The sequence below is a fragment of the Triticum aestivum genome, chromosome 4D (assembly GCF_018294505.1).
Source record: "Triticum aestivum cultivar Chinese Spring chromosome 4D, IWGSC CS RefSeq v2.1, whole genome shotgun sequence".
Classification (NCBI taxonomy): Eukaryota; Viridiplantae; Streptophyta; class Magnoliopsida; order Poales; family Poaceae; genus Triticum; species Triticum aestivum.
The window spans coordinates 393,045,951-393,063,068 of NC_057805.1; the positions used below are offsets into that span (position 1 = coordinate 393,045,951).

Sequence of the window (17,118 nt, forward strand, 5' to 3'; positions counted from 1 at the left end):
ATTCAACTGGATTCTCAAGTAAAATATATCGTATGCACTTATCTCTCCAGGAGACAATTCATTCGGTTTTGAAGACTTGCTACTACCAAACAAATTTGGGATGGCATCGAAAATGTTTACAAAGAATTTCAAGAGTGAAGAGATGCTCACGCTGAGATGCTTTGAGACATGTTCAATCATTATCAAAGTCTTCAAATGAAAGTGTCATGGAAATCATTGATAAACTGAGCAATATTGTTGAGCGACTTTGCCAACGTGGAGTCAATGATATTTCTGATCATGATATGTGGTTGAAAAACTACTTCAATCTTTCGGCAATTTCTTCGTTTAGTGGTCCTTTCTATCAAGGAGAGACTTGACTATGCAAATCTTTGTACTACCAAAGTCATGGAATTACTGGTTGTTCACGAAGAACACTAAGAGAAGGAAAATGGTGATCTTAGCTCACTTGAAATATAATCTCATAATGGTGAAGGTGAATGTGAAATTCTATAAGATATGGAAGTTCTAACGAAGAAGAATATGAAAATCAAAATACCATCACCATAGACCTATAAATACTTACATGATGCCTCAACTACCTCAGACGTCAAAATCTGTCCTTGACAAGATCTTCGGAGGAGTGATACAATGAGTTCATCGAGATGATTACCTCCTCTACAAATCTCATGCTACAAATGCAAGAACTTTAGTCATTTCATCACTGATTGTCCAACATGGGAAATGGATGTCAAACCAAGCAGAAGATGGAACGTACTTCACCACACTGGATTCAAGCTTGCAAATCATCACACCAATCCCATGAAGAGGAATGAAACTACTATAGCATCTTCATCATCGAGAACATTCACTGACATGAACTCCAACACGGTGATTGAATCCAACATGAAGAGAATCTCTAAGATGGTAGGTGCTTACGCTGGAATGACTTGCTCGTGCTTCTACAACGTCGTCGAGTTACTTTGACAATGACTCAAGTGATGACGAGGCACCTGCATTCTGTTTCATGGCAAAAGCTTCGGAGATAAGGTATCACCTAAATGACAAATGGTTCTCGACAAAAATGCTCTCTCTTCAGAGAACATTGTCTATGCTAAACTTATCAAGAAGGCTAATACTCAACAATATTCCCTAGAAAAACTTGAGAAAACCATAAGGAAATCTGAAGGTTTGTTGGTCGAAGAGATGGAGAAGAATTATATGTTGGCAGAAGAGCATTCTGCTCTCTTATCAACATTCGAGGATTTATCCATATGCCATGATTCTATCTCAGTTAATTACGAGAAGTTGTCACATGATTTTATGAAAAGGAAACAAGAGCTCGAGTCACTGAAAGAATACTATGATGATCTGAAGAAAGAAAATGTTTCTCTCTTTGCCGAACAAATAGAAACCTTTCCTGATAGATCTGTACCGTCTTTCTTGAGATGCCTAGAACGTAGCAGTGTTAATTCCTCTGTCAAAACATCTGCTACTACTGAAAGAAATGCAACTACTTTTAATGTTGAAACTAACTCCTCCTCCAAGGAATATGTTGTTATTTCTGATGAAAATGCTAGGTTGAAGAACTTGCTTGAGACTAGAATGCTCAAAAGTCTCAAAGGGAACTAGACCCTTTGTGATGTTCTGAGGAAGTTGATTCTTCACAAAAATCCTAGAAAGGAAGGTTGGGGCTTCGAGAGAAAATTGAATGCTGATGGCACCTATTGGGCCCCCGAACAATGTCGGCTCCATTCCAAGAGCAAAACTCTCGAACCTGCATTACTATCTGGATATGACTGTCCCATCCCTATTGATGATGATGAGTCACCTGACTCTAACTACAAACTATCCAAGCAACAATATGGTTATGTTGTTGCTCAGTATATTGACACTAACTGCGGGATAGGTTCACCCAACAAGCATATGGGTTGAAAAATCCATCATTGAAAAACTTCCTGTTACTGTGAATCTACCCGTGCAGGGAAATCATCTTTGAGGAAATGGAAATTCTTCGCAGTATGGTACTGCTTACTCCTCAAAGAGAAATGGGTTGAATGCTCATCAAAAGGAGTACATACGTACTTCCTCAAATCATTATGTGCATGTTTCTGGAAATAACTTCAATGCATATTCTTATGACTATGCTAACTCTTCACAGATGAGAAACTCCAGAGCTTCACGAAAGAAAACATCTCCTGCTCGACCAAAACAAATGGTGTCAGAGCTGCCCGCAAATATGTGTGGGTGGTGAACACTTTTGAATGGACAACTCAATTGCTAAGGCTTATAAATATTCTCTGTCTGCCCTTGTGTCGAATCAACAAATCTGGGTTGACATATTTCCCTCAAAGACTATTGCGATCCCCTACACTTGTGGGTCATTAGCCTGCATCAACAACAAGAAAGTGGTGTGGGGGACACCATCCCCGATCTACAAAAGACCCCCCGCATCAAACCACCCCCGTAACTAGAATGGGAACCCACCAACCTACTGACAGGTGGAACCAAAAAGAGAACCTCTGGTTCCAAAGTCCAAACGACCCATACATTGACTGACATACCGAAAAGCCACCTCCATAACGACCCTTTCACACTCGACGAAGATGACATGAGACGCACTGAGTCGAGCACCCAATGAAGACAACATGGGACACACCGACTCGAGCGCCCATGTCTTTACATTCTTACATTGCAACCCATATTTGATATTGTGATGATATACTATAGGCCTGGTTGGATGAAGAAACGAGGCTAAGGCAAGAGGCCGAGGTTGCACAGGTGGTGGAGCTGTGATGTGTCTCAAACGTATCTATAATTTTATGAAGTATCCATGCTTCTTCACATCAGTTATATATGGTTTTGGTGCACTTCTATATTATTTTTATTGGACTAACGTACTAATTAGTGCCGAAGTCAGTTGTTGTTTTGTTTGCATGTTTTTGTTTTCCAAAAAATCCATAGTTATGGAGATAAAAAATGCATGGGGATTTACAGTGATTTTTCTAGAAAATAAGAGACCTAGGGGACCTGGCCCACCTAGAGAGGAGCTCCAGGGGCTCAGCGCAACCTCCTTATGTGTTCAGGCCCCTACCTGCGTGGGGCACCCGCGTGAGGGGCGTGGAGATCGGTTGGAGCTCTTACTTGGCTGCAAGAAAGTTATTTTTATGGTAAAAGTCCAATGAAATTTGGAGCCCAATCGGAGTTATGAATCTCCATGTGTCGATAAAACGGTGAACCTCCTAGATTTCAGCATAGAGAGACAAATACAAAGTTCCAAGATCCAGTCTCGGGGGAGGCTCTCACCCTCGGGAGGCCAAAAACATCATGGAACAAAGGAGGAAAGTTTCTCCCATCTAGAGAGAAGGCCAAGGAATAAGGGGGGGCTCTCTCCTCCTCTCTTTCAGTGGCGTCGGAGTGTCGCCATGTAAACCATCATCACCGTCATTATCTCCAACGTCTTCATCAACATCTCTATCACCTTCCTCTCTATACAGTGGTCCACTCTCCCGCAAACCTCTATAATCCCCTACTTGAACATGGTTTTTGATGATATAAATTATTATCCAATGATTTGTTTCATCCCTATTATGTCCGAGTAGATTATTTTTGTCATATGGGTTAATTGGTGAATACTATGATTGGTTTGAGTTGCATTTATTGTCCTTTGGTGCCCATCATATGAGCGTACGCGTGGATCACACCTTAGAGTTAGTGTTAAGTTGACAAGACTATGCATACGGTGGCAGGAGCTACTGAAACCTTGCCACGCCATAGAAATTAATGCATATGAGATTCAAGGGTGACCAATATATCTTAATGCTATGGTTTTTACCTTATTGATGAAAGTGTTAGTATTTTTCGGATGCTTGGCTAATAGAACCAATCATAAGAACGCATGACTCCAAGTACGAATAAAACGTTAGCAGAGCCACCACATATATAAAACTGCAACTATGATAATCGATCTAGTAACTTAGCTAATTTCTTAGGGACAATTCCGCACATCGTACCACTGCTTTTCCACACTTGCTATCTTTATTTTATTGCACTTTTGTTTAAACACTAGCTAACTTCTATTTACAAGTTCTTTATTATCTTGCAAACCTATTTTTCATACCTGCCAAGTATTTCTAGTTTTATTTTCTAGGTAAAGCAAACGCTCGACATACGTAGGGTTGTATGAGTGGCAGATAGCACCTGAGAGAATACCAATCCTACATTGAACCCCTTGTGGGTTCAACACTCCATATTTACCACCTCCATCATTTGAGAGTGCCACGACAATTCCCTGCACTTGGGGATTACCAAAAAATGCTTTCGCCCCGCTTTATACATAAAGCAACGGTCAACCATGGCCCAAGTACAAACGCACGCCACCACAACACACACACCCAAGGCAGAATACAGAGGCGCTGAGCACAGCAACACCACCCCTAGCACTACAAGAGCCACCGGGGTCCTCAACCGTTAGCACGCCATCGCGAAGAGATGAAACCTCATATGACGAACCGTGTGCTCCAAGGCGGCGTCTACAGGAAGGTTATGACACCAAACCGCCACCACCGCCCGACCCGAGGATCAGAGTTTCCCCTGGAGCAACACGACAGGGAATGAGAGTTGTGAGGACGTCTTCAAGAAGGGAACGAGCTACGCCACCGCCGGTCTGTCCGAGGATAAAAAGTGTCAAGCCAATTGGGGATTATCAAGCTGCAACAAGAAAGTTTCGCAAAGGGTGGCACTAGCGGAGGAAAAAAGGGTCGCATAGGCAGCACAGGAGGAGGTGAACAAGAACCTTTGGGGAGCAATTATAGGTTAGTTCTTTCCTATAATAGATATCCACAAAAATTATCCGATAACATTCTTTGCTACAATGCTAACAAAAATGATTGGAAATGCTTCGACAATGTATCGAGGTTATTAACCATACACTTCCTCCTCCTTCTCCACAACCCTAGAGCATGTGTCCATAGAGTTAATCTTTTGCGCCGCCGAGAGGTGGTTGTAATTAGTAATGGACATGTGATGAGAATGATGCTATCTGTGATTTGCTACTGCATGTGGGATTGCTGCTTTAGTTGTGAATTGCTATATGATGTGTGACGATAGCTTGAATCTGCATTGGTATTTCCCCAAAGAGGAAGGGATGATGCAGCACAACTATGGCAAGTATTTCCCTCAGTTATGAAACCAAGGTTATCAATCCAGTAGGAGAACCAAGCAACACTATGTAAATGGTACCTGCACACAAAGAACAAATACTTGCAACCCAACGTGTAAGAGGGGTTATCAATCCCTCCACGGTAAAAAGATAGATTAAATTGTATGGGATTGGATAAATAGATCTAGCAAGAACACAAAATAAAATAAGTAAAGAAAAAAGTGCAGCAAGGTAATTTGGGGTTTTTGGAATAATAGATCTGAAAACAATATGATAAAAGATAGACCCGGGGGCCGTAGATTTCACTAGTGGATTCTCTCGAGAAAATAGCATACGGTGGGTAAACAAAGTACTGTTGGCCAACTCATAGAAGAGCAAATAATTATGACGATATCCAAGGCAATGATCGTGTACATAGGCATCACGTCCAAGGTTAGTAGACCAAAACGATTTTGCGTCTACTACTATTACTCCACACATCGACCGCTATGAAGCATGCATCTAGTGTATTAAGTTCATGGAGAAGCGGAGTAATGCAGTAAGAACGATGACATGATGTAGACAAGATCTATTCATATAGGAATAGACCCCATCTTTTTATCCTTAATAGCAACGATACATGAGTGCCTCGCTACCCCTTCTGTCACTGGGTGAGGACACCGCAAGATCGAACCCATCACAAAGCACCTCTTCCCATTGCAAGAAAAATCAATCTAGTTGGCCTAACTAAACCAAAGATTCGGAGAAGAAATACGAGGCTATAACAATCATGCATATAAGAGATCAAAGAAAACTCAAAAATATTCATAGATAGATCTGATCATAAACTCGCACTTCATTGGATCCCAACAAACACACCACAAAAAGTCATTACAACAAATAGATCTCCATGAACATCGAGGAGAACATTGTATTGAGAATCAAAAAGAGAGAAGAAGCCATCTAGCTACTGCTACGTGAAGGAAATATGCCCTAGAGGGAATAATAGAGTTGTTATTTATATTTCCTTATATCATGATAAATGTTTATTATTCATGCTAGAATTGTATTAACCGGAAACTTAGTACATGTGTGAATACATAGACAAAACAGAGTGTCCCTAGTGTGCCTCTACTTGACAAGCTCGTTAATCAAAGATGGTTAAGTTTCCTAACCATAGACATGTGTTGTCATTTGATGAACGGGATCACATCATTAGAGAATGATGTGATGGACAAGACCCATCCGTTAGCTTAGCATAATGATCGTTAAGTTTTATTGCTATTGCTTTCTTCATGACTTAATACATATTCCTCTGACTATGAGATTATGCAACTCCCGAATACCAGAGGAACACCTTGTGTGCTATCAAACGTCACAACGCAACTGGGTGATTATAAAGATGCTCTACAGGTGTCTCCAAAGGTGTTTGTTGGGTTGGCATAGATCAAGATTAGGATTTGTCACTCCGAGTATCTGAGAGGTATCTCTGGGCCCTCTCGGTAATGCACATCTCTATAAGCCTTGCAAGCAATGTGACTAATGAGTTAGTTACGGGATGATGCACTACGGAACGAGTAAAGAGACTTGCCGGTAACGAGATTGAACTAGGTATGATGATACCAACGATCGAATCTCGGGCAAGTAACATACCGATGACAAAGGGAATTACGTATGTTGTCATAAGGTTCGACCGATAAGTATCTTCGTAGAATATGTAGGAGCCAATATGGGCATCTAGGTTCCACTATTGGTTTTGACCGGAAGTGTCTCGGCCATGTATATATAGTTCTCGAACCCATAGGGTCCACACGCTTAAACGTTCGTTGACGATATAGTACTATATGAGTTATGTATGTTGGTAACCGAATGTTGTTTGGAATCTCGGATGTGATCACGGACATGACGAGGAGCTCCGGAATGGTCTGGAGCTAAAGATTGATATATGGGATAATAGTGTTTGGTCTCCGGAAGGGTTCCGGAGTTCACCGGAAGGGGTTCCGGATGTTTCCCGAAATGTTTGGGTACGAGAACACTTTATTTGGGCCGAAAGGGAAAGCCCATAAGGTTTTTGGAAAGCGCGAAAGGAAGTTTTGCAGAGTCCAGGGGCCAGACGCCAAGGTCCCTGGCGTCTAGCCCTGGAGTCCGAGAAGGAATCTTGCCTTTTGGGTGAAACCGACTTTGTTGAGGCTTTTACTCCAAGTTTCGACCCCAAGGCTCAACATATAAATAGAGGGGCAGGGCTAGCACCAATGACACATCAAGAATCACCAAGCCGTGTGCCGGCAACCCCGTCCCCTCTAGTTTCTCCTCTGTCATAGTTTCCGTTGTGCTTGGCGAAGCCCTGCGGAGATTGTTCTTCACCAAAACCGTCACCACGCCGTCGTGCTGCCAGAACTCATCTACTACTTCGCCCGTCTTGCTGGATCAAGAAGGCGAGGACATCATCGAGCTGAACGTGTGCTGAACACGGAGGTGCCGTACGTTCGGTACTTGATCAAGACGGATCGTGAAGGTGTACGACTACATCAACCGCGTTGATAAATGCTTTCGCTTTGCGATCTTCAAGGGTATGAAGATGCTCTCCCCCTCTCGTTGCTATGCATCTCCTAGATAGATCTTGCGTGAGCGTAGGAATTTTTTTGAAATTGCATGCTACGTTCCCCAACACTACGGACCCGTAGGTCTGTGGTGAACTACGCACGCATCATCGGAGGAGCACCAATGAGGATGATGAACCCCTCCGTGATCGTGTTCCCCTCCAACAGAGTGCCACAATATGGCTCTAGATTGGATCTCGTGGTTCTGGAACTTGCGCCGGCTGGAATTGTGTTTCTATCGTTTCTGTAGGGTTTCTGGAATATCTGAGTATTTATAGACCTAGGAGGCGGTGGAGGAGACCTCCATGGGCCCCACCACCCATCATGGCGTCAGGGGCCTCTGGCGCACCCAGGTGGGTGGTGAGCCCCATGGGCCTCCCCTCTGGTGCTTCCTTGGCTCCCAAGTTGTCATCTGGTCCAAAAAAACTCCAAAAAGTTTCGTGGCATTTGGACTCCATTTGATATGGATATTCTGCGAAGCAAAAAACAGCAACTGGCATTGGGCACTATGTCAATAGGTTAGTCCCAAAAAACGATATAAAGTTGCTATAAAATGATTGTAAAACATTCAAGAATGATAATATAACAACATGGAACAAACAAAAATTATAGATACGTTGAAGACGTATCAATGTGAAATGATGTATGTGATTTGTGCCTAGGTATATATGATGTGATATGAATTGTGCTTTATGATGTTTGATATGCCTATGTGACATGCGAAATTACTTTGTGATATGTGATACTCTGATTGCTATTTATGTGCTATTGTAGGGCTGGTCGCAAAAATATAGAAGAAGAATAACTGCTAACTAGAGCTTTGCCGAGTGTTATACTCGTCAAAGGCCCACGCTGATAACTCTTGGCAAGATTTTCGAGTGACACTCGGCAAAGGGTGCCACTTGACGTATGCTAACTACTGGAAAATTTTGTCGAGTTCCTTTAGATAGAAACTCGATAAAGACTACCAAATGGCAGTTGCTGATGACTCCAGGAGTAAGCGTTTGCTGAGCACCTTACAAGCAACACTCGACAAAGGTTATGCTATGTGGCACTCCCTCGTCCGTCGAGGTATTGTCGAGTTTCGCCTGGGAAGAAACCGACAAAGGTTGCACCATGTGCCACACCCTCGTGTGTTGTTGCATTGCCGAGTGCGTTCAAACAAGAACTCGACAAAGACGTGTTGCCATGTGGCACTACCATTAATGCACCGTTCTGTTTGCACTGTTTGTTTGTCGAGTTCCCTATACACGATACTTGGGGAAAAAATTGTATGTGTTTGTCGAGTGCTAGTGAAAAAGAACTCGACAAAGTCACTTTTGCCAACAGTCGGCCAGCCGAGTCGTGTTCTTCGAGTGTGGGACTCGACAAATGCTTTGCTGAGTGCCTAATTTAAAACTAATACAATGCCCGTGCGTTGCCACGGACTCTTGAAATAGTTTGCAAGAGTTATATAAAGATAATGCATGTTAAATTTCACACGTACAGACAATATAACACAGACACAATTATTTAATAATTAAAGTACATTTTTGCAATGTAAATTGCCAAAAAGAAAAATTAACGGCATGTCCTTGTAACAAACTTAATGGAGTTCCGACTAAACATCTATTATAAAATTATTAATATCTAGGTTATACGCTTAAGAAATTCTTTCACAATATACGGAAAGGTGTCTTTAGCTTCATTCCCACGATGTTTTAGCAAGTATAATAAAAACTGCTTTCTCAACTCATATCCATCCTGCACAAACAATATATGTAGTTAGTATGAAAATAAGTAACGGACAATACTCACCGCGCAAACCGGCTTGACCCGTTCCACCAGAGCATAAAATGAATCATCACTAATCATAATTCCGATTAACATCAACCAGTATTCTTGGTGTTTATAACTGTTAGTCAACTGGCATTTCAAGTTTCATTACTGCCTGAAATGAAGGTTATCACTCTAAAATAGCATGGTCATATTAGTGACCGTGCAAACTTCAAAATTTAAAACCGATAAGCAGCCCTTCAAATTGGAAAGGGTGCACGTGCAACGCACGTAAGTTTAGGAATTTCTTCATCATTTTGATTATCTAAATCAATTTTTTTCATAATAGTTGTCACAATAACATGTTATGTTTAACAAGAATTGGTCTAAACTGAAATTTTATAACAATCCAAAGTCCAATTTCGGCAAACTGCCTCCTCGCTAGCAAGATTTGTCAGCACCATCCAATTGCCATCTCGCAACTGTCATCCTGGTGGTTTGGATTTCTGAATATGTTTGTCTCTTTCCTGCCGCACGCAACACTTTATCTCCATGTCACGCCGAATCTTCTTTTTGGGCTATCATCAGGGGATTTTGTCTACCTAAATATAATTACACACCATGAAGACAAGCTCGAATTGCTGGTGGCTTGGATCGTCTCAACAACACCCAACCAAGAACCAACCGACCAGGCTCGATCCTCTGCAAGGAGGGCATACCAAATCATCTCCTTTTTTATCAACACAGATAGAATGTTCAAAACAATGCCATCGTAATCAACATGGGAAAAACATAGCAAAAAATAAGGACATGCTATTGTTCTACGCGAGACAATAAGCAACTTCAGCATCCAGCGTCCCATCATCTAGCATGAAGATTGGGAACTCTGTCGTTCCAAGATATGCTTCAATATTTCAATATTTCAAGATTGGGAACTCATTGCATGTAACTTTTTTCTTGCTTGTTAGCCCCACAACAGAAAACATTAAGGTTTCAAAACAAAAGAAAACATTTGAACAAAAGAAAGTTAACGTATAGCAGATCTCAACCCATCTTACATCGCAAACTGTTAACCCCAATATTTCATGATCTGAATGGGGGAATTAAGGTTGGATTTTGTCTCTGACGAATCAGATTTCTAGACATTGTCAACATCAAGATTCCATCGCATGGTTTCATAACAATCAACCTATACATGGATCTCTGATTAAATTCTAGCCACTACCATGAAGCTCCCGGTCAGCAAGAGTTGTATTTTTTCTGTTTAAGCGGGCACCTAGTTTTTCTAATACATGGATGTAATTCTCCCCATGTGGCTCAAAAGAAGCATGATGCCCCTGGGTTCCTGAACCTTGACCCAACACCACCCATTTATTTGTGACAATTTATGCCCAAATTTATCTCAAACAAAAGGTATGCCCAGATCTGTAACACAAGCAGCTGAACAATTAAAAAATATAAATATCCTAGCCTTCTTTTTCATACGACTCATGAGATTCTACAGCAACAAAAATGATTTTACATTGTTTTTCACACACACATGAACCAGAGCTGCTAGGCGGCAATATTCCACCATTTGACAATAACTATAACGATAAAGAATGACTACCAGACCATATCCTTTACTACATAATGGAATACTAATGTGCAAACAAATGCCACTATTGCTCCTGAAGTATTCATATCATCGAGTAAGAATGGTTGCATGTTTATCACCTTTTCCAATCCAATGAAACTGATGTTATAACGCATTACACATGCTATTAAAGAAATTGATGAGAACAATATTACATTTGCTCTTACTGCAAATCAACACCAATAGGTTCATGCATAAAGCAAGTGAATTTGAAAAAGAAACCAGAACCTTATTAAGTGATCCTAATTCCATGTGAAGTTTCCTAGGAAAAATAGAAGTGGAGGATCAAGGTGGATTCCAAATAATAGTAATATAATACTCCTTCAAGGTAAAAAAATGAAATCTAGTGGGTACAAGCATTTTGAGTAATAAAGAAAATTAAGATCTAACTATATACGTGCAATGCATGTTTCTAAAATTCAAAGTATGTATGAATATATGTAAATAAAAGTTTTGCTTAGGTCATAATTTTTCATACTTCACAAACATCTTATCCTGTCAAATCATTGGTGCACGTCCCCATTGTGCAGGATTTTTTTGGAACTTCCTATCTCCACTTACATCATGGATAGCATACAGCAAAAGTTAATTAAAATTCAATAGACTTCTATGAGATGACATGAGTGACGATCGGTGCAGGTTTATGGCATTGAGCATCATCTACTAACCCTTCAAAATGATGATTTTCATTTGGACCAAGTACATCTCAAGCTGCAAGCACAATAAAATCACCATGGGCTTGGAGCCCACCATCTCTCCACGTTCCTGCATGTGAAGAATTAACCAGTGCCCCAAGTCAGAACTACTGCATACCTTATTCATGTAGACCTTACTAAAAATTCAGAAAATATGCAGAGTATCCATTTTGTTAACCTAGCTATCTGCAGTCCAAGACAGAGCGTGACCATAATCCACACTACAACACATGAATATAGCTACCTTATGGGGCATATATGCCTAATCCTCATACCTTCTTGTTTGGAAAAGAGTTGACCATTTGCACATAGTATAGAATGGCGAAGATTGAACATGCTCTCGTACAATTGGGGAATGGTGTGGAGCTCCATAAGCGACGGCGGCGATGCCGGCTACAGTTGTTCTGACAGGAACTAATTTGCTTACTCTTCGTTTTCAGTTAACCACATAGTACTACACTGCCATATACAAAATCAGGAGAGGAAGGTACCTTCTGTACGCCCACTGCACGGGAGAGTTTTGTGGCGGACTGTATACCTGGACGCGATAATCTTGTTTCGGAGGAGCGCCCAACTGCGGCATGGAGGTCGGAGAGGGGTAAGAGCCGGACCGGCGTGATCCACACAGTGCAAACCTGATAAACAAATCGCAAAAGTCCAGCACCTGGTTTACTGCAAGGAGCTCGCTGGTGTCCAGATTCAACCCGAGGTAGACTTGCCCATTATCTCGCCCTTCCGCCATTGGATCGGCGGGATGTCCCCTGCTCAGCCGCTCCCGTCGACAGGTACGGCCGTCCGCGACTGCAGGCATTGTGGCGGCGAGGGACTCTTGGAGATGCGATCGAGCAGCCTACCCCTTGACTTGCAGAGGCAGGAGCTGATACGGACGCCGATCCCACTGAGGGGCCCGGCGGAGTGCTAGTGCGGACTTGATCAATCGACACATGAAGTCGAATAGATCATGGAGCCCGGCACCGCCGCCGGCATCAGCGGGGTCTCGTCGCATGGGTCGTGGTCTAGGCTCGGGTGTCGTGTCGACGGCGGCATGGAGGTAAGAGAGGTGAGAGCATGCTGGCCGTGCCCTTGCTCCCCTCCCTTCCTTCTGTTCTACCTGGAACCGCAGCAGGCCATGGAGGAGCTCAGCCGCCGCCGTCGTCCCTCCGACTCACGCAGGAGCCATCCGTCATCGACCCGATCCTGCTGCCATCCGCCAGATCCACAGCAGCCCCGCCGGAGCCCACAACTTGGCCATCACTGTTCCCTCGAGATGCCGCCGCCTCCCCGTGTTGACCGCGTCGCTCACCTGCATTCAGGGATCTTTCGATATCGGATTGTGTTTTCCTTTCCTTGGATTAGGAAACGATGTACCGGGGTCGACGCGGGGCCCGCGGAACGTTTGGTACGGCAGAGTTTTCGTCCGCCCAGGTAAATTGCTAAGCGCGTTTTTGGCTCTGGATTAGTATAATCTTAACGGTTGGATTAAATTAAGTGATTCTGATCGTGTGGTTATAATTGAGCTATGTTGTTATGTGTACGTTAGGCTGGGTACACTTAGCGATGTACATGTTTTCTTCTTTAATAAGTAGTAGAGATGGTTTACTTATGAATTTCTTTAAATTCATTATTTGTTTCCTCAAAATCTATTATTTATTTCCTAAAGCAAATTGCATTAATGAGAGAAATTCACTGATTTGGTTAAGGTAGGAAAGAATCTATTATTTGTTTCCTAAAGCAAATTGCATTAATGGAAGAGATCCGTTGATTTGGCTAAGGTAGGAAAGAATCTATTATTTGTTTCCTAAAGCAAATTGCATTTATGAAAGAGATTCGTTGATTTGGCTAAGCTAGAAAAGTTAGATCCGTCATCTTTTGTCATTAGGAAAGTGTTGAAAATAAACCGTATTAAATCCATTATTTGTTTCCTGAAAATCTATTATTTATTTCCTAAAGCAAATTGCATTAATGAGAGAAATTCACTGATTTTGTTAAGGTAGGAAAGAATCTATTATTTGTTTCCTAAAGCAAATTGCATTAATGGAAGAGATCCGTTAATTTAGCTAAGGTAGGAAAGAATCTATTATTTGTTTCCTAAAGCAAATTGCATTTATGAAAGAGATTCGTTGATTTGGCTAAGATAGGAAAGTTAGATCCGTGATCTTTTGTCATTAGGAAAGTGTTGAAAATAAACCGTACCGGACTACCAACTCCTCCATTAGGTTTTTTTTCGCTGGTTAATCTTGGTAGGTCTTTTTTCGTTGGTTAACCTTCGTAGGTCTATTTTTTTGGTACGTGGATGGGTGCGGGTTGGCGCGAGGTTTTTTCGGTTTCTGGTGGATAAGTCAGAGGTGGGAGTGAGGACGAAAAAAAACCGGACGAAAATGATGGGACGAAAATAAATCCGGAACGGAGATTACCAACTGCTCCATTAGGAATAGAGATTTCTAATAGTGCAAGGCCAAGCGAGGACGGAGTGAGGGCCGGTGACGAGGAGGGGTGTTGCCGACAAAGGCAAGTCGGAGGTTTTGACATGTGCGAGTGGCGGCCATATCGTTTTGACTCCCTCTTGGATTGGAAAACGCCCAAACTCGAGAGGCGATTCAACGTCGCCTGTGAGGGTTCAGATGTGACCTCCCTAGAGGTGAGGATAGGAGGCTCGCTGGAGGCGGGGGCAAGACGGTGTTAGAAGAAATCGTGTTGTTCGTCGAGGGAAGAAGAAAGCAGTTCAAGGAAGAAGAATACATCCGGCCGTTCCTTTATGATCCAACGGCTTGCACAAATCGACGCAAACTTTTTTTCAAACGATAGGGGCCCTTTTTTATTTTTTTTATTTTAACAACTCTATACACAACCGATCGATCATATCTTGTCAACATTTGGCTTGCAAGGGCGCACGCACGTTTGCACGCCGACACGCGCGCATCCTCCCACAGTCGACCGGCGCCGCTAGCTGCTAGACGCGGCCGGGGACGGCGCTCAGAGGCAGGCCCGTTGCCTGATCGCCGCACCGCTGGAACTCGGCGACGTGCGACGACGGCGGCAGCTGCATTCCCTGGGGCGCGGACGCTGTAACCGGCAGCGGAGCCGCGCCCAAGGCTTTCTCGTCGGCGACTACGACGTCGCCGCCGCCGCAGGAGAGGCGGCAACTGGCCATTTTGGAGCAGTCGTGGCGGCTGACGATGACGTAGGTGCCGTTCCGGTAGAGCTTCATGACGTAGCACCCGAGCTGGGCGTACGTCTCGCGCGGGGCCGTGGCTGCCGCTGCCGCCGGCCGCAGGGACGCAGCGGGCCCGGCGGTGAGGTCGGGGTCGTAGCACAGGAGGTGGCACCAGTCCCAGTAGATGGGGCAGTACCTGATCAGCATCGGGTTGCGCCCGGTGCAGAGGTAGCAGAGGTACATCTCCGTGTCGTCGATGGACCGCGCCACGGGCGAGTCGCCCGTCGTGCTGCCGTCGCCGCCCGTGGCCGTGGCCGCGAGCAGCAGGACGGCGATGGAGGAGGCGCGGAGGATGGAAGCCGCCGAGAGAGGCATCGCGTGCAAGACCGAGAGCGAGAGATGGTGCGTGCGTTGCTGCAGCTGCTGGGAGTGATGTGATCTAGCCGGAGTTCGTTCTTCGCTTTATCTGGACACAGTCGTACAGATACAGATGCATGTGCACGTATGCTCGACAAATCTTGCTGTGGGAAAGAAGAAAAGGAGAAAGAAAAAGTGTCCAGCAGCCCATGAATTTGGCTGCATGTGCTTCTCCCGGTAAGAGACAGCAGATGATTAAAGCATTTTGGATCAGCAAGTACTCTCATCTTGGGAAAATGGTGTTGTGGTTACAGCTTGGCGAAATTGGCTGGAATACAACGGGTGGATCTGAATCGACCGACCAGGAGACCTGTGAGAAAACTCCAAGCAGTAAACCGGCCCGAATTCATGCATGGTCACCTACTCACCTTAGCTCAGAAGGCAATAGATGCTGTTGAACTTAAACAGTGTGTGCCACAGCCATATCCGGAAAAACAAATCACCGAGTCGCCGAGTTGCTTTCTGCCACAAAACGAGGAGAGGCGATCGAAAACAAACCACGGACTCATGATTAATTAGAACTGCGATGGAAGAATTTTTCTTGTCTGCCCCGCGAGAAACTGGATGCTTAAATCTCGCTTAAGCCGATAGAAACCATCTAAACCGAATCATATGGCCGTGGTTTAGAGCCTTAGACGCCGTTGCCTGCCGCGCGCGCCGGGAACTGATCGCCGCACCGCTGGAATTCGGAGGCGCCGGGCAACGGCGACCCCCTGGCCAAGGCCGGGGTGGTGTCGTCGGCTCTGCTCCCAAGCGCCGCGTCTCCATGGCTGCACACGAGGTAGCAGCCCGCCACCGCCTTGCAGCTGACCGCCACGGTTATGACCCACCTGCCATCCGGGTACAGCTTCATGACGTAGCAGTCGTCGACGTTCGAGCCGCCAGGGCCGGTTCCCAGCGTGCTCTTCCTACCTTCGACGTCGGCGGCGGGGTACAGCTGGGGGTGGCGGATAGGGGACGTGGAGGACAGGCATGCGAGGTGGCAGTCGTCCTTGTAGAGGGGACACCACTTGATCATCAGGGTGTTACGCTGGCGGCAGAGGTAGCAGATGTACTGATCCGAGCTGTTGAGCGCTGCCGTCGCTGCAGGGGACTCGACGCCGTTTGCGGTGTTGCTGTTGGCCGCCGCCGTGGCGTTGGTGACGTCGGACGTGGGGAAGGTCGTGGTGGTCCTGGCGACCGCCGTGGTTGCTAAGAGAACAACGTGGACGATGAGGCAAATGCACATGATGGAAGCTGCGGTAACCATTCTCATGTTTGAGAATGTTGGCGTGTTTGCAGTAATGGGATTATGAAGGTAGTCCTCTCTATATAACATAATCCTGGTTGTAAGCATAGTGTGTAACCTTCATACATAGGGCAAGTTGCTATGAACGATTCTACAGGGCTAGCTAATATATATTTACACTTCTACAAGCAAGGAAATACATTACAACACCATTAAAACCCCAAAAGTAAAATGGAAAGTTTTAACAATGTATTGTCTTTGCCGTTAAATCTTATATGTTAAAAACTGGCATTTGATGTTATTTTTATTGTTTTTTATGCTTGACACGTACAATATATACGGTAGGTAGTAGAATAGAATATAGAGTTAAGGTTCACCGTTTGTTAGAAGGGAAACATTCTGGAACGGCACACCATTCTAATCTCGCGCCGGTCGTGTGGGTGCCGTGAGATCGGGCGAGATTGGACGCACCACATAGTATGCACACGTGTCCACCCACCTACCGCCCCTTATC

General features: G+C 44.2%; 2 protein-coding genes across 2 annotated transcripts; both read right to left on the minus strand.

Moving 5' to 3' along the window:
- Positions 1-14,577: 14,577 nt before the first annotated feature.
- On the minus strand, positions 14,578-15,424 carry LOC123100101 (uncharacterized). The gene has a single exon (XM_044522081.1). It carries the CDS (start codon positions 15,332-15,334, stop codon positions 14,756-14,758), a length of 579 nt encoding a protein of 192 aa, XP_044378016.1. The 5' UTR covers positions 15,335-15,424; the 3' UTR covers positions 14,578-14,755.
- A 441-nt stretch (positions 15,425-15,865) lies between these two features.
- On the minus strand, positions 15,866-16,722 carry LOC123100102 (uncharacterized). Its single transcript, XM_044522082.1, has one exon. It carries the CDS (start codon positions 16,710-16,712, stop codon positions 16,008-16,010), a length of 705 nt encoding a protein of 234 aa, XP_044378017.1. The 5' UTR covers positions 16,713-16,722; the 3' UTR covers positions 15,866-16,007.
- Between the last annotated feature and the right edge of the window lie 396 nt (positions 16,723-17,118).

Excerpts from the sequence above, each read along its gene's own strand:
- LOC123100101 (XM_044522081.1), bottom strand. The coding sequence starts at position 15,334 with ATGCCTCTCTCGGCGGCTTCCATCCTCCGCGCCTCCTCCATCGCCGTC.
- LOC123100102 (XM_044522082.1), bottom strand. The coding sequence starts at position 16,712 with ATGCTTACAACCAGGATTATGTTATATAGAGAGGACTACCTTCATAAT.